This window comes from Euleptes europaea, chromosome 9 (genome assembly GCF_029931775.1).
Source record: "Euleptes europaea isolate rEulEur1 chromosome 9, rEulEur1.hap1, whole genome shotgun sequence".
Classification (NCBI taxonomy): domain Eukaryota; kingdom Metazoa; phylum Chordata; class Lepidosauria; order Squamata; family Sphaerodactylidae; genus Euleptes; species Euleptes europaea.
The window spans coordinates 70685127-70708102 of record NC_079320.1 but is presented as its reverse complement, the minus strand read 5'-3'; the positions used below and the strand labels follow the sequence as shown (position 1 = coordinate 70708102).

The 22976-nt window shown below is 47.0% G+C and overlaps 1 protein-coding gene across 1 annotated transcript in view; it reads left to right on the top strand.

Annotated features, from left to right (window-relative positions):
- The first annotated feature begins 2472 nt into the window (after nucleotides 1-2472).
- SLC30A9 (solute carrier family 30 member 9) overlaps nucleotides 2473-22976 on the top strand; it is a 40054-nt gene continuing 19550 nt past the window's right edge. Inside the window, exons 1-8 of the mRNA XM_056855093.1 lie at nucleotides 2473-2561; nucleotides 8373-8473; nucleotides 14085-14141; nucleotides 15783-15882; nucleotides 16972-17064; nucleotides 17701-17783; nucleotides 18905-18963; nucleotides 20171-20238. Of these exons, the coding sequence (XP_056711071.1) occupies nucleotides 2473-2561; nucleotides 8373-8473; nucleotides 14085-14141; nucleotides 15783-15882; nucleotides 16972-17064; nucleotides 17701-17783; nucleotides 18905-18963; nucleotides 20171-20238 (650 nt within the window). The remainder of the gene's footprint in view (nucleotides 2562-8372; nucleotides 8474-14084; nucleotides 14142-15782; nucleotides 15883-16971; nucleotides 17065-17700; nucleotides 17784-18904; nucleotides 18964-20170; nucleotides 20239-22976) is intronic.

The window sequence follows — 22976 nt, the reverse complement described above, 5'->3', positions numbered from 1 at the left end:
GGAGCACCTGAAGCACTGAAACTATTGCTCCATAGGCTGAAATCTCAGCCAGAAACAAAACACTGGCAGCTCTACCAATGTCCATCTAATGCTCATTAACTAGGGAATATGCTTGAATCTCTGACCTAGCAGGCAGTGATGCTCGTGCATACCATCAAGTCACAGCTGACTTTGACGGCAGTTATAGGAGTGTCTAATTATCACCACAAAGAGCCCCATGGCGCAGAGTGGTAAGCTGCAGTACTGAAGTCCAAGCTCTGCTCACGACCTGAGTTCGATCCCAACAGAAGTCGGTTTTAGGTAGCCGGCTCGAGGTTGACTCAGCCTTCCATCCTTCTGAGGTCGGTAAAATGAGTACCCAGCTTGCTGGGGCTAAAGGGAAGATGACTGGGGAAGGTACTGGCAAACCACCCTGTAAACAAAGCTGCCTAGTAAACGTCGGGATGGGACGTCACCCCATGGGTCAGGAATGACCCGGTGCTTGCACAGAGGACCTTTACCTTTTTAAATATCACCACAACGAGCCATGTACTCTATTCCTGTGTGTGTAAGTGACGTCAAGTCGCTTCCGACTCATGGTGACCCTATGAATCAACATTTCAAAGGAATCTACTTTCTTCCTATCAATTTCCTCATTGTCCAGCTTTCACACACATACATAGGGAATACTCTGTTCCTACCAACTAACAATCGGTTTGCTAGTTGGTTATACTCACCGATACTCAAGGAAATTGTTTCTTGGGTTATAACAACAAAGCCATCAGCACCAATAGAAAGCTTGGTGTAAGTACAGATGGTTTAGTGTGTTGATGACAACTCTGGGCTCCCCCCTCCCCCCTTGTAATACGCAGCCCCATCCTAGGTGTGTTTGCTCAAAATACCCGTTTTCAATAGGACTTTTCAGGGCAGAGGACTGCAGATTAGTAATTTGACACTAAGCATGGGCACTCTATCCACTGATATGACACATTTTTCTCCTGCCTTTCTCCCAAGGAACTCAAGGTGGCATGGTTCTCTCCTCTGCCATATCACAACAGCCCTGAAAGGTAGATTAGAGTGAGAGATAGTGACTGTTCCAAGCTCACCCAGTGAGTTTCGTGGTTGAATAAATACCGCTGTGCTCAATAGGTTTTACTGCCCATGCCCAGTAAATGTGCGGAGAGCTGAAGCTCAGATTGCTCTAAAAGCAAACTGGGGTTTTCATAGGCATGTACAAATCGAGACTCCTCTTGCCTTTAAGACAGACCCGATCCATCCCTGCAGTGGAAGGACGGACTGCACTACTTCAACCTGCTTGTGAAGCCAGCCCATTTCTGAACTTTCAAAAATTCCCTGGAAGCAGGAAACCAGCCCAGCTTGTACAGTGCTGAAATACAATCTTTTCCTTATTTGCGAAGACTTATTTTTAATGCAGCGGAACATTTTTTTAACCCCCTCTCCCCCAATCCAAAATGCAGGGGTCAGCTTCGAGAGCCAACAGGTGACAGATGGAGGTGGTAAGACCTTGCAGCACTAAAATGAGAAAAGTGTGACTTGGGGCTGTTTAGCTGGGAAAGAAGGCAGTTAAGGGGAGACATGGTAGAGGTCTATTCAATAATGCATGGCAGGGAGAGAGTGGAGAGGGAGAAAAGCTTCTCCCTCATAACACTAGAACGTAGGGTCATCTGCTGAAGCTGGAGGGTGAGCGATTCAAAACAGATATTAAGGAAATATTTATTCACACCACCCATAGTTAAATTGTGGGACTCCCTGCCCCAGGATGTGGTGATGGCTGCCAACTTGGAAGGCTTTGAGAGGGGAGTGGACACGTTCATGGAGGAGAGGGCTATCCATGACTACTAGTAAAAATGGATACTAGTCATGATGGATACCTATTCTCTCCAGTCTCAGAGGAGCAGGCCTATTATATTAGGTGCGGTGGAACACAGGCAGGATGGTGCTGCTGCAGTTGTTTGTGGGCTTCCTGGTTGGCCCCTGTGTGAACAGACTGCTGGACTTGATGGACCTTGGTCTGATCCAGCAGGGCTTCTCCCTTCTGGCTCTCCTCCAATGAAAAGAGGGCGCGCGCGAGGAAGAGAACGTCACATAAGAGAACGCACGCCTTCATTGTTCTTATGTGACGTTCTCTTCCTCGCGCGCGCCCTCTTTCATTGGAGGAGAGCCAGAAGGGAATCGTTCGTCTCTCCGCCCCGGGAGGGAGGGAGGGAGGGAGGGACGGGGAGTTCTGAGCATGCGCACTACTCGTCGCCGGAGGAGAAGACCACAGAGAAGACGTGAGCAGACCGTCCCCGCGCCCCTCGCACATCCGGTTCCGCCTTCGCCCATGGGGTCCGCGCCGGAGCCGGCCGAGGCCGGGCGTGCCCGTGAGAGGCGGATTCCGGAGGCTCCTCCTCCTCCTCCTCCTCCCCTCGCCCACCGCAGCTGAGGGAGCGGCGGGAGGATGCTGCCGGCTCTGGCCGCCCAGCGCCGGGGATGGGGCTGCCTGTGCCAGCTCCATCTGCTGCTGGGGCGGCGGGGCCGGGGCCCGGCGGGGCCGCCGCTGACCCGGGCAGCCTGCCGCGGTGAGTGGGGGCGCGGGGGGGGGGCGGAGGCCATGAGGACTAGGGCCCTGCTCTGCCCGGACGCCCTGCCAGGCCCCGGCCCCTGTGTGGACTTAGGCAGCAGGAGCTCACGGGCTGGGCTGAGATCAGCCGCTGTCCTTATGGACGGGGTGAGGAGGCTATCGGTGGGGGTGACCGCACTAGGCGTTCCTTTTTTTTTTTTAATATATAAATAATGTTTTATTATTTTCTCATTTAATACCTCATACGTGTGTCGCTACTCAGTTATAAAAAATTAATAAATGTAAATCACGGTCTCGTAAAATTTCTAATGCCAATAAAAACGACTCCCCCTTCACTTTCTTCCGTCTGAAAATAAATTGTAATTACTTTTGCTAGCCCCATAATCCCCATCTATATAAAAAAATTCATCCTTTTCCTGTTTTATCTAATACAGATCTTATGGTATCCTCATTAGCCATTATATGAAATATATACACGGGGTTAAATCAAAATTTATCCTTTTAAGTTGATCCGTCAGAAAATAATTTTCACAGTAAGTTCTCCACGCCTCCTTACCCCCCCCAAATTATAGATTATCACTAGGTGTTTATATAATAATAAAAAGAATTGCCCAACATCTCTTTCCAATACCGCACTAGGTATTCCCAGCGATGTATTAAGAGTTTGAAAACGTTATAAAAAATATAATGGGTCACTTTTTAAGGTGAGTGGCGGGTTGAAGGGGTATCTTTTTGAACTTTATAATTTTGTAACCATGAATGTATTCTTAAGTATATATAGGTATTCTTTTGTATTTTCTTTTTTTCATTTTCTTTATATTATTATTACTGTATGTGTTTGTTTTGTTATAAAAATTAAAAAAAAAATACTGTCCGCACATTGTTTGGCCCCTTTGAGCTGTGAAGACGTCTTCCAACCGTTTATGAGCCGTGGCATCCAAAAACCCTTTTAAAGCGATGTTTTTTACAACATTTTCAAACTCTTAATACATCGCTGGGAATACAAAGTGCAGTAACCCCCCTGGCTTGTTACCGCACTAGGTATTCCCAGCGATGTATCAAGAGTTTGGAAATGTTATAAAAAACATCGCTTTAAAAGGGTTTTTGGATGCCAAAATGGTTGGAAGACATCTTCACAGCTAAAGGGGCCAAACAAAATGCGAATAGTATTTTTTATAACATTTTCAAACTCTTAATACATCGCTGGGAATACAAAGTGCGGTAACCCCCCTGGCTTGTTACCGCACTAGGTATTCCCAGCGATGTATCAAGAGTTTGGAAATGTTATAAAAAACATCGCTTAAAAAGAGTTTTTGGATGCAAAAATGGTTGGAAGACGTCTTCACAGCTAAAGGGGCCAAACAAAGTGCGAACAATATTTTTTATAACAGTTTCAAACTCTTAATACATCGCTGGGAATACCTAGTGCGGTAACAGCCTATGAATGAACAGCCGACGCTGCCTTGGCTGCGTCGGGCATAAGAAAGGCCCTGCTGGATCAGACCCAGGCCCATCAAGTCCAACAGTCTGTTCACACAGTGGCCAACCAGGTGCCTCCACGAAGCCCCCAAATAAGACCACTGCAGCAGCATTGTCCTGCCTGTGTTCCACAGCACCTAATACAATAGGCATGCTCCTCTTATCCTGGAGAGAACGGGCATGCATCATGACTAGTATCCATTTTAACTAGTAGCCAAGGATAGCCCTCTCCTCCATGAACATGTCCACTCCCCCTTAAAGCCCAGTTGGCAGCCATCGCCACATCCTGGGGCAAGGAGTTCCACAATTTAACTATGCCTGGTGTGGAGAAATACTTCCTTTTATCTGTTTTGAATCTCTCACCCTCCAGCAAATGACCCCGCGTTCTAGTATTATGAGATTTTACAATTACAGCTGGTTAGATGTTATATCTTGGGAAGCAGAAGCCACGGGGTGATGCCAGGGTGGTCACCAGCAGGGGATGGGAGGTAGGGTTGCCAGATCCAGGTTGGGAAACTCCTAGAACATAAGAAAGGCCATGCTGGATCAGACCAAGGCCCATCAAGTCCAGCTGTCTGTTCACACAGTGGCCAACCAGGTGCCTCTAGGAAGCCCACAAACAAGACGACTGCAGCAGCATTATCCTGCCTGTGCTCCACCGCACCTAATATAATAGGCACGCTCCTCCCATCCTGGAGAGACTAAGTATGCATCATTACTAGTATCCATTTTTACTAGTAGCCATTAATACCTCTTTTCTCCATGAACATGTCCAGTCACCTCTTAAAGCCTTTCAAGTTGGCAGCTATCACCACATCCTGGAGCAGGGAGTCCCACAATTTAACTATGCGTTGTGTGGAGAAATCTCTGTTCTGAATCTGTTCTGAATCTCACACCCTCCAGCTTCAGCAGAGGACCCCATTTTCTGGTATTACATGAGAGGGAGAAAAGCTTCTCCCTGTCCACTCTCTCCATACCATGCATAATTCTATAGACCTCTATCATGTCTCCTCTTAACCTCCTTCTTTCCAAGCTAAGCAGCCCTAAGCGTTTCAACTGCTCCTCATAGGGCAGTTGGTCCAGTCCCCTGATTATTCTGGTTGTTTGGCAGTGGCTGTCCAGGTTCTCTGGTTGAGATCTTGCATATCACCTGTTACCTGGATGATGCCAGAAATTGGAGCCAGTACCTTCTGCGTTCTCTTTAAATCTAAAGGCACAACAGTCATAAGAACATGTAACCCACAAGCTGTCTGTCTTGCCATATTAAGCTGCCTTAGGTTGGTCATGTTCATTCTGCCTCGCAGCAGCTCTCTCTCCAGGGTCCCAAGCCCATCACATCACCTGGAACAATATCTCTATATGCAGTGCTTGATAACCAACAATTTTATATGCAGTGTTTGATAACCATTTGCTTCCATGGGAGGGAAAAAAAAGAACATAAGAAAAGCCATGCAGGGTCAGACCAAGGCCCGTCAAGTCCAGTAGTCTGTTCACACAGTGAACAGCAGTCTGTTCACACAGTGGCCAACCAGGTGCCTCTAGGAAGCCCACAAGCAAGACGACTGCAGCAGCATTATCCTGCCTGTGTTCTACAGCACCTGATATAATAGGCATGCTCATCTGATCCTGGAGAGAATAGGATGGACTATGTTACATCAGCATGCAGCACATATGAACATCCTGGATTTGTGTGTGTGGACTAAAGTGCAATAGAATGTCTTTTATCAAAAGTGGTTCAATTATATTCAGCATCTCTTCCAGTCGTACCTTTTTGTGTCACAGCTTCCAAACACTAGTCACACTGAATCCAAACTCCAGAATTATTTAGGTTGTGACACAAAAAGGTAGGATCGGAGGAGAAGCTGAACATATTAATACAATTGCAGCTTGTTTACTTAGGGAAGAATTGGGGACTATATTAACTGAGAGACTAGTGTTAGCACGGGGAAAACCACATATCCCACTTCCTTATCTTTATCACACACAACCCACTTTTCCAAAGGTAATGAATGGCTGACTTGTGACCTTACAGGGCCAGACTTGCTTAATTTCTGCAGAGGCAGTACAAGAGCCATTGCAGAGAGATGCTGCTTTAGGTCTATATTTATGTTCCACCCTGAATTTATTTTGTAGTGCCATCTGCGCCCTAGCTGATTCATGGTCTTGTATAGTCCAGTGCTCAAAGCTTGGATGTTTTATGTTGAGTTTGCTGGTTTGTGTAGCTGGAATATCTGTTATTTTACGATCAGTGTATATTTTTCTTAATGGATAACTAGAAAGGCCATGCCTCGGTGCCCTGAGCCCTTGAAATAATGTATTGGCAGTTCTGGTCATTTTCTGTCACATTCAACATCTACTAACCTACTACTGCTGTATTCTCCTTAGGCCTGTAAACAGTCCAGGAAAGTCCTTAGTGCATACTTTTAAAAGAATTATTTTGCTAGCTTGTCTGCGAAACACATCCCAGTGTGAGTCTTTTGGAGAGCATAAACAGCTTGAAAGGGAAAGAAAAAAGATGAAAAGATTGAAACTTCCATGTTAATGATACGAATGACTGGTTTTAGGCCTGTAGGCAGGCTCATCTGAAGCTGCCTTATACCAGGCCTTGACAAAATTTCTGTAGAACTAGGAACCAGCCCAAAAATTTAGGCACCAGAGTTTTTTTCGTCTTCAGAATTTTGTATATTAATTACCATATTTTCTCATTATTGCTACCACAATTCTTTTGCTATAAAGCGTTGTGTATAAATATAGGGATAGCCTGGGTTGTTGTCACTACAACAAAAATCTGACCCCTACCCTAACCTCCCCTATTTCTGATAATTCCCTTATTGCTTTAAAAGGTCCATTTAATTGAATATTGGAGCCAATATAGAAAGAAACTGGTTAAGAAATGAATTTATCCACCATTGTTGAATGGTGTAAAATTAACATATAAACAAACAATGACAAGACCTTCATGCACATGTGTTTTTTATGCTGTGCAGCAGAACTTATTCTGTTGTGAAATGATAAAATAAGCTCTATAATTCTCATCGAGAGACACTGCAACAAAATCATTGCTAAAAATACTAGGCACCGCAGTGGAATCTCTAGGTGCCATGGCGACCTGGTGCCTGGGATTTGTCAAGCCCTGCCTTATACCAGAGGGATATGTCGAGCCCTACCTTATACAGAATCAAGCCATTGGACTGTTTAGCTCAGTAATGTCTATTCTGACTCATAGTGGCTTTCCAAGGGGATGGGGTGGGTGAGGTTTATCCCAGCCCAGGCAACTTGAGATCCTTTTAGCTGGAGATACTGGGGAATGAACCTGGGACCTTCTGCACGTAAAGCATATGGTCGACCTATTTTAGCCACAGCCCTTCCTCACAGGTACATTGGTCCCCTAGCAGGGCTTGAACCCTTGTAGTGGTGGCCCTGGGCTTCCCATGTGTATCTGTCTCCCTCCTCCTCCTCCCAACTGGGGAGATGGCCCAGCCAACATCTCGAGCAGAGAGATCTTTCCTAGCCTGATTACGCAAGCGTGGCTGGGAGTGGCTGAGGCTCAGTGGTAGAGCATCTGCTTGGCATACAGAAGGTCCCAGGTTCAATCCCCAGCATCTCCAGTTAAAGGGACCAAGTAAATAAGTGATATGAAAGACCTCTTCTTGGGGGAGGGGCTGTGGCTCAGTGGCAGAGTATCTGCTTGGCATGCAGAAGGTCCCAGGTTCAATCCCCAGCATCTCCAATTAAAGGGACTGTGCAAGAAGGTGATGTGAAAGACCCTGCCTGAGACCCTGGAGAGCCGCTGCTGGTCTGAGCAGACAATACTGACTTTGATGGATCAAGGGTCTGATTCAGGCAGCTTATGTGTTCAAGTTCAGTTTTTGCTGGAGGAGGCAGGGATTGGGCTTTCCACATGCTCTTCTACTTAACAATAGCTCCAGCTCATTATGTACAAGTGTGTAATGCCTTCTGTACCTGGCAGTGAGGTTTATTCTAGGAGTAGCTAATCCTGAAGGAACCTGTTGGTGAACCTTGAGAAGGTAATTGAAGTTTATATGCAGGATTTTGAGTACTGTGTGTGCATTAAAAGGGGAAATAAATAGGAATCTCCTGGAGTTCTGCAGAATGTTTGATGCGGATACAACAGTTAATATATCCAAGCTATTTGTGAGAGGCCAGTAGCAGTACTTCAAACAAAAATCAACCATTTTATTGACATGTTGCTTCTTTCTAACACTGGATAGTTTCCTTCCCTGCTTTCTACAGGATGGCGGATACCTGTCAGACTTGGAAGTTTCTCTCCCCTGCTTCTGTGTAACCGTCTGCCTCTTCCTCCAACAAGTCAAGTAAGAGTTTATACTTCAGATGGTCAGAAAAACAGCACAGGAACACAGGATGCAAGTCCCCCAGTCCCTGAAGGAGGTGCGCCGAAAACAGCGTCAGGTGTGCATATATTCTTCCTTTCAGGTCTTATGGGGGGGGGGTGTCTTGTGTCAGTTGCAATCTCTAATTCTGCCACAGCGGGCGATGTTGCTGCTTCTGCTACTGTCTTTCTGTCTGGTTTCTTCCTAGGCCCCTGTCTCATTTCTTGCTGGGATTAATTTGCAAATACAGTTGCAGAATTTCTGGTTGTGGTTCTCGGTAGGCACTACTTTATAAAGCACAGATCAAATCATCTTGTGGCACTTCTCGTTTTGAAATCACTTTCATATTGGTGGTACTGTTTGGAACAAATTAGTTGGGGCATTTAAGCAAATGGCTGTTGTTGCACTTCAGGTCAAGAATGGATAGAAATGTGCCTTAAAGACCTTTGCCAAAGGAGAGAAGTTTCTGAAATAGTTGTGTACGTACTTTTGTTCTAGTCTCAGACAAAAAAACCCTGTTGGATCTGGTTTAGGTCTGAAACTGACCACACTAACTGTGAAACTGACCAAATAATCAGCCTCATAGTATTCCAGTTTTGAGGGGAGTAATTGGATGAGGAGAAGACAAGTGGTGGGGGGGAAGCGAGAATGGGTGTGGGGAGAAAATCGCAAATTGACAAGTATGCACAGGACCAGCTTTCGATTTGGAATTGAGGCAGACATTAAACTCAGAGTAAAACAGCATCCACAAAACACAGGGAAAATGAGAGGGGAGAGCGAGGCGACTTCTAAAGGTCGGAAAATGCATGTGTAATGAAAACAAAGCCCCGAAGTACTCATGGCTTGATGGCAATGTAAACAACCCATGCGTAAAAGGCCTGTTTTGCAGTCTTTGCCTCATCCAACCTTTTGTGTCCTCTCTATGAAATAGACCGTATGCCTTTTTTACATGTCAGAGAACTGAGGCTGATACCCAAGAGACTTGCCCAAGGCTAGCAAGTTCATGGAAAAATGGAGGCTTTAGTTTCAGTTTTCCACTCTTAATGCCAGAAGTATTCATATTACCACTCTGGTTTTCTTATTAAAAACAACAGGTCTGTCTTGATGCGGACAAGTCAGTTAATGCCAGGTTTTAGCTCTCTGCTTGTTTTTGTACATGCATGAGTTATGAAACAAGTTTTGAGTGATAACGTAGAGCAGTGGTTCCCAACGTTTTTCGAGTCGTGACCCCCTTTTACAATTGCCAAATAACCTGCGACCCCCGCCACATTTGCATAATAAAGCCATAAATGACATTTTCAATAGGATAAAGAAAACACAATACAAATAGATTCTTCAGAATATAATTCCAATGTAATATTTAATTAATTAATTTCATTAAATAATTAATTAATATTTAATGTAATGGTTGTGCTTGCATCTGGGTAGCCAGCTTCAAAATTCATGGCTGAGTGTTTGTTAAAGCCAACCTCATGTCATCCTCAACATTTAGTCTGTTTCTTGTCTTTGTTTTGATATGAAGAAGCGTTGAAAATCCACTCTTGCAGAGATATGTAGAGGCAAATGGAATTAAAACTCGAAAGGCGAGCATGGTGACATTTTTATGCTTTGGGCTGGTTTTACCTGATTACATTAGGGCAGGGGTAGGGAACCTTTTTCCTGCCAAGGGCCATTTGCACATTTATAACATCATTCGGGGGCCATACCGGGCATTGATCTCCCGGCATGGGGGGGGGAGAGGCAAGGGTTGCCAGGTCTCCAGCCACCACCTGGAGGTTTGCAAACCTAGCAGAGGCTATGCAGGGGAGGGAGAGAAGGAAAGGAGGACAGGAAGGAAGGGAAGGAGAAAAGGAAGAAAAGAAGGAAAGAAATGAAGGGGAAAAAGGAAAGAAGGAAAGGAAGGAAAGAAGGAAAAGAAGGAAGGTAAGGAAGGGAAGGAAGGAAAGAAAGAAAGGGAAAAAAGGAAAGAAGAAAGGAGGAAAGGAAGTAAGAAAGGAAAGAAGGGAAGGAAAGAAAGAAAAAAAGAAAAAAGGAAGGAAAGAGAGGGAGGGAGGCTTCCCCCCCACACACACACACGCACTCGCCAGTGGCCCGGGGATCTTGAGCACACACACACACATACACGGGGAGGGCTGGGGGGTGCCCTCCGGCCGCAGCGCAGCAAGCGCGCGGCCAGGAAATGGAGCACGAGGAGAGCTGGGGAGTCCCTCCGGTGGCAGCGCGGCAAGCGCGCAGGCCGGGAGAATGGAGCACGGGGAGGGCTGGGGGGGGGACCCCTGGTGGCAGCGCGGAAGCCGGGGAAATGGAACACGTGGAGGGCTGGGGGGGACCCTCGGGAGGCCTTAAGGGGGACCGTCCTCTTCTCCTCCGAGACCTGAACGGGCTGAGCCAGGGGAGCTTCCTCGGCTGCCTACACATCCCGCCAGGTCATCCGCCTGGCGCAGGTGCGACCGCGCCCAGGGCAGGCCCACCAGCCTCTCACCTGGGCGGTGGGGCTACAGCTGGTGTGCGGCGGCATGCCGCCGCATCTCTGCAGCCCGGCTCCTTCCGGCTGTTGGTGGGCCGGTTCCTCGCCTCTCTGCTTGGGGTCTTCCCTGCCCTCGCGGACGGATCAGGGTTACGGGGCGTCTGGGTTAGTCCTGGACAGCCCGGGATGGGGGCTGTCCCAGGACAGTGGCGCTGTGCCCCCAGGTTGAGAACCACTGACGTAGAGTTTCTCTGGCTTTTCTTGTTCACTGGGGAGCTTTGACTGCATAGAAGACAAAGGCATTTTGCATGAGATTCTTTGGACCCCTGGCTCCTTCTGTATGGAATAGCAATATTCTGTGGGGAGGTAATCCATTTAAGGCTTTAAACATTATTATCTTCAACCCTTGCTTGATCCTGAGATCAGTTGTCTTGCATCTCAGTTGGCCAGATTTGCCTCAAGTCTACCACTGGTTTTTTTTTTTTTTGTTAAGCCTTAATCATTGTGTCTGGGAGCTGAACACACACACAGCATTCTCTCTCTTAAAGGGCATATTGCGTAGTGCTCTCTTAATGTTCAACAGTAAATCTTGACATTTCATGGAGATCGTTCTTCTTGATCAAAGTTTATGGCTTGACCTTTTCTTAAATAATGTTACTGCGACTGTCTGTTTTACAAGAAAGACGCTCCTCCTAATAAAAGTTGGCTTCTTCTGAGCTTGCCAGTGGTAACTAACCTCTGCCTTCAGCAGTGAGCTATCAGTGTAAAACTTGACAGTTTGGTGTTGTAAAGATATGAAGGTCCTTCTCTGCGTCTTAAGGAGAGAGATTAGATCGGGCCTGACTGTGTTTTGGAAGTTAAGGCAGGAACTAATTTGCTTGGTTTTCTGTGTACACAGTGTACCCTGCTCAACTTCTGAATAATTCATGCCACATGTCCAGTCTTTTATGAATAAGAACACAGAAGTTCTGCTTTCTGTCACTGAGTTCAGGGGGCTAACCTACATGTCTCCAGTTTGCTTCAGTTTTATTAAAAGGCTGTGGATGTGTAGAAAGGATCCAAATCTAGAGAACAAAGAAGAAATTGGGCTTGCTCTTCTTATTGGAGTCATAAGAACTTAATTCTTCTAGTACATTTAATTGAGAAGACTGGAACGTGCAGGGGGACGCCTGGCCGTTTACGTTAAATCTCTCTTGATGAAATCTGTGGAGTTAAAAAATATTTAGCTTTTGTTTGCATTGGAATATTTCAGGGCTTGGGGGCTTATTTCTCCAGGGGCCTGGGATTTTTCCTACTTTGGGAGATCTTTCCCTTTAGCATTTTTATTGGAAAACTTGCTGCTCTCTGAATCTCTCAACCCCCTACCCCTTCTGTTCTCTTCTCTGCTGGAAGAGAAATGGTACATGTCTGAGTAAACATGACCAGGGTGTGTGGGTGGAGGAATTCAGCAGGGGATCGTCGCCTTTGGTGGCAGTCCATGTTGAGCATCGCTTGTAGCTCTGCCCAGGAGTTATGCACAAGCCAAAATAACAAAATAATAATAATAATTCTGTTCCACCAGCAAAATGTGCAAAAGTTCCCTTAATCTTTACCCTAAGATTGATTTTTTTTAAAAATCGAGTGCGCACAAGGGTTTTTCCTGACATCTCCTTCCCATTGCAATCTGTCATACAGAGAAAGCTGCCACAGTTTGTCGTGATGCCCTGAGGAGCAAGATTCAGCATAGCGTGGATGCCACTTTCCACTTACATATGAATGGGTGGGTGGAGTGCTGGACCAATATTTTGTTTGTGCCTTATATGGCTTTTGTTGAAAATAGGCCTTGATTTATAAACTCCTCTGAAAAACTCCTGTGAAGTGTCTGCTTGAACACAGATGCCAATTTTAACTTGCTGGTCATGTTAATCGGGGATGTGGGGTGAAAAGTTGTCTGCAGAACATTTTCCATTTGTAAAGATTTATGCTTCATAAAATTAAAACAATGGATGGATGTCATTGCTTGTACAATATTAGGCAAGCGTAGCAGTTTCAAAGTTGTCAGTAATATTTTTCTGGTGATTATAGGAAATGCGTGAGAGCACACATACATTTTATTGATTTGTAAACCAGAGTTGGAGAGGGGGAATAAAATCACAAATGTAATAATGCAAATTTTAAAAATCAAGTTATGAGTTCACCTGATTGGTATTGATTTGATCTGCACAGCCAAAGCTGAAATTCTGTGGTGGAAGGGATATTGTAATCACCAATCTGATGTGGAACTAACAACGCAAGTGATGAGGTGCCCCAATTACCTCCGTGGACGAGAGTAACATTCTGTTGAAATAGAAGTCGGGACAACTGACTCTATGGCATATCGAGAATGGTGATAAAATTAGCATATCAACAGTTTTCAGTGGCTTCTGTTTTTTATCTTAAATATAGACCCCATGTAAGAGCCCGTGGCACAGAGTGGTAAGCTGCAGTACTGCAGTCCAAGCTCTGCTCACAATCTGAGTTCGATCCCAACGGAAGTCGGCTTCAGGTAGCCGGCTCAAGGTTGTCTCAGCCTTCCATCCTTCCGTGGTTGGTAAAATGAGTACCCAGCTTGCTGGGGGTAAAGGGAAGATGACTGGGGAAGGCACTGGCAAACCACCCCGTAAACTAAGTCTGCCTAGTAAACGTCAGGATGTCACCCCATGGGTCAGGAATAACCCGGTGCTTGTACAGGGGACCTTTACCTTTTATAGACCCCATAAGGGAAGTCCATGCTATCTTATCTTTAAAAATTTGCAGATATTATTCCAATACAAATGAATTCCACATGAATCTTTGAATTTGTGTGAAAGTAATATTTAAAACACTCTTAATTTGTGTCTTTTCCCGATCTTAATACAGCAACAAGTACTTGAAACAAGACATAAAAATAACATGGGATATTCTTACTATTTCTTTACTAAAAGTGTGAAAATAAACACGCTAAATCAGGTAACGCTCTATTTAGGGCATAGGAAAATGTCCCGGAAAAATGTTCAATTCTGATTTTTCTGGAAAACCCCAATTGCTGGTGTTAGTATTGCTAATTATCTAGCAAAATAATGATTGGCCCAATATCAGCCAAGTACATTCAGCTTTTAATTTGATGGTTATAAAATGTCCCAAATGGCTTTCTGTTTTATTGTTATAAGGAAGCAAACAGGTCTCCCCACCCCCTCCCCCGCTAATAGGTTCTTCTGTTTTACAGTCCGGGATGCCAGCAGTCAGGCATCACCTTTGTTACAACCGCCAATCCAAGTAAAAGGTAATCAGCATTTTCTTGATTTTGTATTGGGGCTGCATGTGAAGGTGACTGCACATTTTCTGTAAAAGATCCGCTGGAACTAGGCGTTGTCTTGGAGTCCGCCTAGAGTTTCCAGATGCAGGATGGAGGGTGGGGATTTTCCCCAATTCCCTTCTCCTGTAGGAGACCTTATTTCTTCTCCAAGCTGTTCCTGGGGATCCCCTGTCCCAAAGGAACATCATTTCAGGGAGCATTTAGGGCTGCTGCAAGAGGGGGGAACTGGGGAAAATTAACACCCCGGCCACAGAAATTTTAGGTGGGATCCAAGCTGTTGTGGCAGACATCAGGCGTTTGCCGAAAACAGGAACCATGTGTGGTGTTCTCCCTTGCTCCCTGAAATTTCTAGGGATATTGAGCAAATGGTGTGACACGGTAATGCATTGAATTTTCTCACTCAATTTCAACGGCTGCCATTTGCCTGGGAAGGGAAATTTGAGTGACAGCATCATATCATGCACTAAGGGCGGAGGAAGGAACCTGAAATCCAAAGGATATTTGGAGTGTGCCTGAAGCATCCCTAAGTGTGCATGTGGTCATCGTCCTTTTTACTTGCACTCAGTCTTCCAACCTTCAGTGACATTGGAGAGAGACAAAAAGGGAGTGGACGAAGGGAGGGTGGAAAAGACTGGTATATTAGAACAGCGGTTGAAACTGCCATCTTAGATTTCAGATGTGTGCACACAGTAGTTTTACATTGTTAACCCAATGTAGAGAACTGAAAAGGACTCGGGTCGTTTTTTTTAATTTGTAGACAATAGCTTACAGTCATGCAAATGCAGCACAATCCTTTATTAGGATCTGCTGAAATGATATAGAACCCTGTCAAACCTTCGAGTTAAGCAGAACTCTTCATCACAAAATAAAATAATGTCGCTTGTATCCGTTTGACTCTGGTTTTTTGGCCATGTGAAATACTATAACCCATCATTGCTATATCTCATTTCAAAGTTCTGGCCCTTAGTGCAGATAGCGAAATCTGTGCAGCTGGAGCAGGTAGGGGCTGTGGCTCGGTGGTAGAGCATCTGCTTGGCATGCAGAAGGTCCCAGGTTCAGTCCCTGGTATCTCCAGTTAAAGGGACTAGGCAAGTAGGTGATGTGAAAGACCCCTGCCTGAGACCCTGGAGAGCCGCTGCTGGTCTGAGTAGACAATTCTGACTTTGATGGACCAAGGAACCTATTCCGTATAAGGCAGCTTCATGTGTTCATGTACAAACAGGAGGAGAAAGTCCCAAATATTTGGGTGGGAGGAGCTTTCTGTAAAATGCAGAACCTGGAGCCTGTTAAGGATGACAAATGTTAAACAAGGTGAGTGTAGAAATGAATAACTGCTTGAAAGGGTAATAGGCACATCCTGCGCTGCTGAGTATTTGCATTTGGTGGCATTAATTAATTAATGGCATTAATTTCTTATTCTTCTCCAGTACTGTATTTCTGCCATTACTGTGCCATGTCTAGTGCTTGTTTAATTTTCTTGGAAAAGAGAACACACCTTTATTTTCATACGTGTAAGAATTTGGGTGTAGAGTGGCTCCTCCTCACTTCTTGTGAGCCGTCAGTAATTTCTGGATCTGAATCTATTATTCTTTCCCCCCCTTTTCAAAGTGAAAGCAGTGCTTAAAAAGCGAGAATATGGACCAAAGTACATGAAGAATAATTTCATCACAGGCGTCAGAGCAATAAATGAGTTCTGTCTGAAGTCCAGGTGAGCTGCAACACTCGAATGGATTGCTTGCTGAAGAGTGTGGCTTCTTTGATTGGCGGGACAGTCAGGAGGGCCTCTCGTTGGCATCTTAATTCTCAGACAGGAACTTATGGAAGAGGACAGTCCTTCAGATACCCCAGTTCGAAGCCATGTAGGGTTTTAAAGGACAAAACCAACACCTTGAATTGAGCTTGGGAATAGAATTGAGCTTGGTAGACAGTGTAATTGCTGTGGCTCAGTAGTAGAGTATCTGCTTGGCATGCAGAAGGTCCCAGCTTCAATCCCTGGCATCTCCAGTTAAAGGGACTAGGCAGGTAGGTGATGTGAAAAACCCCTGCCTGAGACCCTGGAGAACCACTGCTGGTCTGAGTAGACAGTACTGACTTTGATGGACCAGGGGTCTGATTCAGTAAAAGGCAGCTTCATGTGTTCATGTGTAATATCAGGATCACATGCTCCCTATAGCTGGCCCCAACTAGCAGTCTAGCTGCAGCATTCTGTGGTAGTTGCAGCTTCCAAACACTCTTCAAAGGTAGCCCCAAATAAAGCACATTGCAGTAGTCCAGTCTAGGCATAATGAAGGCATAGATCATTGTGGCTAGATCTAAATGGACTTAGCTGATGCACCATGTGAAGCTGGGCAAAAGCGCTCTGAGCCACTGCAGCCACCTGGTTTTCTAAGGTGACTGTTGTGTCAAGCAGCACTCCCAAGCTGCGAACCTGGCTTTTCAAGGGGCGTATAACCCCATCCAAAATAGGAGAGATATGAAGTCCCTGGTCTGCCTTTCTACTAACACAGAACCTCTGTCTTGTCACGATTAAGTGTGCCAGAGTGTGTCTACCAAAGCAGCCGTTTTCTCAAGGGGAGCTGATCTCTGTAGGCGGGAGATCAGTAGAAATTCCATGATATTTCCAGGCGCTACCATTTTCTCCCACACCCCTGGCTGGAGCATTGCTGCCAATGCTTCAGGTTCCTCGGGCAGGGAACAGGCCTTGCATGCTGAGCAAAATGGTCTGGCGTTCCGCTGTTTTAGCCCATGGGCCAAGCGTGTGGTCTGTCTTTGTCTTACTGCTTCCCTCCTTCTACAGTGACCTGGATCAGCTCAGGAAAATCAGGCGGCGGAGCCCTCATGACGACACTGAGGCTTTCACTGTGTTTTTGAGATCGGATGTGGAGGCGAAGTAAGGATATTGCTGTTTGATCTCGGCAGTCCGAAAGAGGTGGGGGGGAGGGGCTGTGGGTCAGAGGCAGACCATCTGCTGTGCATGCAGAAGGTCCCATGTTCAGTCCACGGCATTTCTGGTTAAAAGAATCGGTTAGCAGGTGACTTGAAAGGCCTCTATCCTAGGCTGCGGAAAGCTGCTGCCAGTCTGAGTAGACAATATTGGCCTTGACAGAGCAGTGCTCTGACTCGATAGGAAGCCGCTTCATATGTTCAAAATATAATTTTAGTTCCTAATGCCTTTCTGTGTGGAATTTTTCTACCGCGTGGGGTTGATGGTGGTTTCTTTGCCATCTATTATGTTTTTTGGGCATCCGGGAGCAGTGGCATGGCCTCGATCCATGTTGCTGTATGAAAATGCAGTTAGGAAGGGCCCCCTGTTTTAATTAGCATCTCTCTTTCGGGTTCATAGATTTCACTATGAGCAAAGTTGTATCATCCTGTTTCCATCTGGATGTAAAATCTCCACGAACGGGTTGGATGCACTTTGCTTTTCGTAGTCGTATTTCTTAGAAACCAAATTGTAGTGATTGGAAAAGCATACATTGAAGAATGCTTTTTGTCTCTGATCTTTTTCTTCTTCTTCTTGGTACAGGTCTCTAGAAGTCTGGGGAAGCCTGGAGGCTCTTGTTCGAGAGAGAAAAAGGCGTAAAGAAGCAGAAATAGAATATAGAGAAAGTAAGCATGGAGTGGAGCCAGTGTGGTATAGTGGTTAAGAGCAGTGGACTCTAATCCGGAGAACTGGGTTCGATTCCCCACTCCTCCACATGAAGGCTGCTGGGTGACCTTGGGCTAGTCACAATTCTCTCTGAACTCTCTCAGCCCATGTGGAGGCAGGCAGTGGCAAACCACCTCTGAACATCTCTTGCCTTGAAAATCCTGCAGGGTTGCCATAAGTCAGATGAGACTTGAAGGCAAACGCAAGTGCGGAATGCTTCAGAGAACGCTAAACCATTCTAATGCTTGTAATAGCCATTTTGGAAAAAAATAACCTCCATCAAAATGCATTCTGTGATAACCCCGCTGGGGTTGAAGCTTCTGCTGACTTGTTAATACACATTATAAATCTACCTATTACATTTTGACTCTCCCTTCCCTGCCTGGGACTCAGGACCGTGTTTGTGGTTCTTATCCCATTTTGGTCTTACCGTAACTCTATGAGGTAGGTTAGGCTGAGAGAGAGATTGTTTCATGGTCACCCTGAGTGGGTATTTGAATCTGGCATTCTTCTGTCCTGGTAAAGTACTATAACCACTATGAATCGCTGCCTCTGCATGCCACAAAGAGGGTGGCATTAACATGTTTATGTTCCCGGTGGTTGTGGTGCACTGCATGTTTTTCTTAAGGTTTATTGCTTCCACTAAGAGCTGCTTCAAACAATCTTATCGGTTGGTCGCGACCTGTATATGTTTTTTCAAAGTGTACTCTTGTTGAGGACTTGTTGTGGCCAGTCCCAGCCCCCAGGGGCATGCCTATACGTCATTATACTTCCTATGTATATATTTGATGTTTATAATCCCACATTAAATTTATGTCCTTGGTATATTTGCATCCTGTCCTTCTCTCGAGCAGCACAGATGGTTCCCCTCCTCCATTTTACCCTCACAACCTACCTTTGAGGTAGGTTAGGCTTTGCCACACTAGCTGACAATGGTTGTGGTGTTAAACAGCCCTCACAAGATTTCTGGGTTGCTGAGGTCAAGGTGTCTTTTATGGGTCAACGTGGCATGCTTATGTTGCTGAATTTCAACTTTTCTTCCCTGTCTTGCTTAATGGCTCTAATAAACTTATCATTACAGATTTGTTTAAAAACCAAAAGTTGTTGAAGGAATACAAAGATTTCCTAGGAGATACTAAGGTGAGATAATGTGTTTGTGTTTTAATTTTCACCTGTGTCAAAAGGTCTTGCTCCTTACTGCACATTTCTAGGCGTAAACGAGGCTGTGCGTATGGCGGGATTTTGTGGGAGGATAGGAAAGCTCATGCTGAGGATATTAGTTGAAAAGGGCGACCCCCCCCCTTAAACTCAAACGGAGTGATTTGAGGATCAATAGTTTTGTGCCTTGTGTAATCTGTTCTTGTTCTGAGCACTCAAATTTGGTTAACTGGCAAATCCCCGAATATCAGATAATTCCTCTGGCTAGACCAAGTAAAGATTTCTGGTCATTTGAAAGATGAGCCACACCCTTTCTTTTCAGACTAAACCCTGTGCATCTGTTGAGAGCCAGCATGGTGTAGTGGTTAGGAGCAGTAAACTCTAATCTGGTAAACTGGATTGATTTTCCCACTCCTGCGCATGAAGTCTGCTGGGTGACCTTGGGCTAGTCACAGTTCTCTCAGAACTCTCTCAGCCTGACCTACATCACAAGGTGCCTGTTGTGGGGAGAGGAAGGGAAGGAGATTGTAAGCCAGTTTGATTCTCCTTCAAAGGTAGAGAAAGTTGGCATATAAAAACCAACCTTCTTCTTGGAAATAAGCCTCCTTTTATTAATTGATGCTTATTCCCAGGTGAACATGCATCAGATCGCAATCTGTCTTTAGTTAGTGAGCAACCTTCATAAATCAGAGAATCCCTCTAGCTTCATACCAGGTGAAAGATGAGCTTTAAACACAAAGACACAAAAATGAAAAAACGGCCACATTAAAAAAAACACATGAGTTTTTGGTTGGGTGAAGCTCTTCTTGCAACACTTCTGAGGAGAACAAGTGTGACCGAGCTCACTCTCAAAATATGAAGTGGAGACAGCCAGCAACATTTCTAGTTTTCCTTTTTACCCCCAACCCATGGGATATGATATGCTTCAGATTGTGTGAGCAATGCCTGCTTGCAGTCTTGGAACCCCAGTGGTGGCTGAATCTGATCTCCAGTCTTTGGGGATCACTTTCAGAATTATATCACTGAAACAAATTTTGCTTATGGTTTCTTTAATTGGACAGGAGCCCTAATTGTTAGGTATAACTATAGTACTTGGGATTACTACCTGCTTGACATCATGCTGTCAAAGGCACTCTGTGTGGGAACGTAGCATTTTAAACTATGTATTTTGGGATTTTCTTTTATTCAGCCACGGTCCAGTGCCTCAGCTATATTTCTCAGTGGACCTGGAAAAGTGGTGATGGTTGCTATTTGCATGTAAGTTTTCCCCCCTCTTAAAGATGTTTTATAAACCTGGCTACTTAGTGGTGTATGCATATGGACTGAAGTTTAAATATTTTGATTCTGCAGAGGTGGATTTTGCAGTTATATTCTGGAAAACGAGTTGTCTTTTACAAAGGCTATGAGAATATTTTAATGAAAGTGGAATCTGTTGTTAGGGATCTCAGCCCAAGTTTTTAGCCACAGAGAACAGGGGACCCCGATATTGCTGAACCTGTGGGCCCTTTTTGGAATGTTGAGAACAGCTGTAAGCACTGTAACAGAATGGCAGGCACGAGTGAGGTGGGGCCAGTCACAGAATGGCAGGCACGAGTGAGGTGGGGCCAGTCACAGAATGGCTGGCACGAGTGAGGTGGGGCCAGTCACAAAATGGCAGGCACGAGTGAGGTGGGGCCAGTCACAGAATGGCAGGCACGAGTGAGGTGGGGCCAGTCACAGAATGGCAGGCACGAGTGAGGTGGGGCCAGTCACAGAATGGCTGGCACGAGTGAGGTGGGGCCAGTCACAGAATGGCTGGCACGAGTGAGGTGGGGCCAGTCACGGAATGGCTGGCACGAGTGAGGTGGGGCCAGTCACAGAATGGCTGGCACGAGTGAGGTGGGGCCAGTCACAGAATGGCAGGCACGAGTGAGGTGGGGCCAGTCACAGAATGGCAGGCACGAGTGAGGTGGGGCCAGTCACAAAATGGCAGGCACGAGTGAGGTGGGGCCAGTCACAGAATGGCAGGCACGAGTGAGGTGGGGCCAGTCACAGAATGGCAGGCACGAGTGAGGTGGGGCCAGTCACAGAATGGCAGGCACGAGTGAGGTGGGGCCAGTCACAAAATGGCAGGCACGAGTGAGGTGGGGCCAGTCACAGAATGGCAGGCACGAGTGAGGTGGGGGCAGTTACAGAATGGCAGGCACGAGTGAGGTGGGGCCAGTCACAAAATGGCAGGCACGAGTGAGGTGGGGCCAGTCACAGAATGGCAGGCACGAGTGAGGTGGAGCCAGTCACAGAATGGCAGGCACGAGTGAGGTGGGGCCAGTCACAAAATGGCAGGCACGAGTGAGGTGGGGCCAGTTACAGAATGGCAGGCACGAGTGAGGTGGGGCCAGTCACAGAATGGCAGGCACGAGTGAGGTGGGGCCAGTCACAGAATGGCTGGCACGAGTGAGGTGGGGCCAGTCACAGAATGGCTGGCACGAGTGAGGTGGGGCCAGTCACAGAATGGCTGGCACGAGTGAGGTGGGGCCAGTCACAGAATGGCTGGCACGAGTGAGGTGGGGCCAGTCACAGAATGGCAGGCACGAGTGAGGTGGGGCCAGTCACAGAATGGCAGGCACGAGTGAGGTGGGGCCAGTCACAAAATGGCAGGCACGAGTGAGGTGGGGCCAGTCACAGAATGGCAGGCACGAGTGAGGTGGGGCCAGTCACAGAATGGCAGGCACGAGTGAGGTGGGGCCAGTCACAGAATGGCAGGCACGAGTGAGGTGGGGCCAGTCACAAAATGGCAGGCACGAGTGAGGTGGGGCCAGTCACAGAATGGCAGGCACGAGTGAGGTGGGGGCAGTTACAGAATGGCAGGCACGAGTGAGGTGGGGCCAGTCACAAAATGGCAGGCACGAGTGAGGTGGGGCCAGTCACAGAATGGCAGGCACGAGTGAGGTGGAGCCAGTCACAGAATGGCAGGCACGAGTGAGGTGGGGCCAGTCACAAAATGGCAGGCACGAGTGAGGTGGGGCCAGTCACAAAATGGCAGGCACGAGTGAGGTGGGGCCAGTCACAAAATGGCAGGCACGAGTGAGGTGGGGCCAGTCACAGAATGGCAGGCACGAGTGAGGTGGGGCCAGTCACAGAATGGCAGGCACGAGTGAGGTGGGGCCAGTCACAAAATGGCAGGCACGAGTGAGGTGGGGCCAGTCACAAAATGGCAGGCACGAGTGAGGTGGGGCCAGTCACAGAATGGCAGGCACGAGTGAGGTGGGGCCAGTCACAGAATGGCAGGCACGAGTGAGGTGGGGCCAGTCACAGAATGGCAGGCACGAGTGAGGTGGGGCCAGTCACAGAATGGCAGGCACGAGTGAGGTGGGGCCAGTCACAAAATGGCAGGCACGAGTGAGGTGGGGCCAGTCACAGAATGGCAGGCACGAGTGAGGTGGGGCCAGTCACAGAATGGCAGGCACGAGTGAGGTGGGGCCAGTCACAGAATGGCAGGCACGAGTGAGGTGGGGCCAGTCACAGAATGGCAGGCACGAGTGAGGTGGGGCCAGTCACAGAATGGCAGGCACGAGTGAGGTGGGGCCAGTCACAGAATGGCAGGCACGAGTGAGGTGGGGCCAGTCACAGAATGGCAGGCACGAGTGAGGTGGGGCCAGTCACAGAATGGCAGGCACGAGTGAGGTGGGGCCAGTCACAGAATGGCAGGCACGAGTGAGGTGGGGCCAGTCACAGAATGGCAGGCACGAGTGAGGTGGGGCCAGTCACAGAATGGCAGGCACGAGTGAGGTGGGGCCAGTCACAGAATGGCAGGCACGAGTGAGGTGGGGCCAGTCACAGAATGGCAGGCACGAGTGAGGTGGGGCCAGTCACAGAATGGCAGGCACGAGTGAGGTGGGGCCAGTCACAGAATGGCAGGCACGAGTGAGGTGGGGCCAGTCACAGAATGGCAGGCACGAGTGAGGTGGGGCCAGTCACAGAATGGCAGGCACGAGTGAGGTGGGGCCAGTCACAGA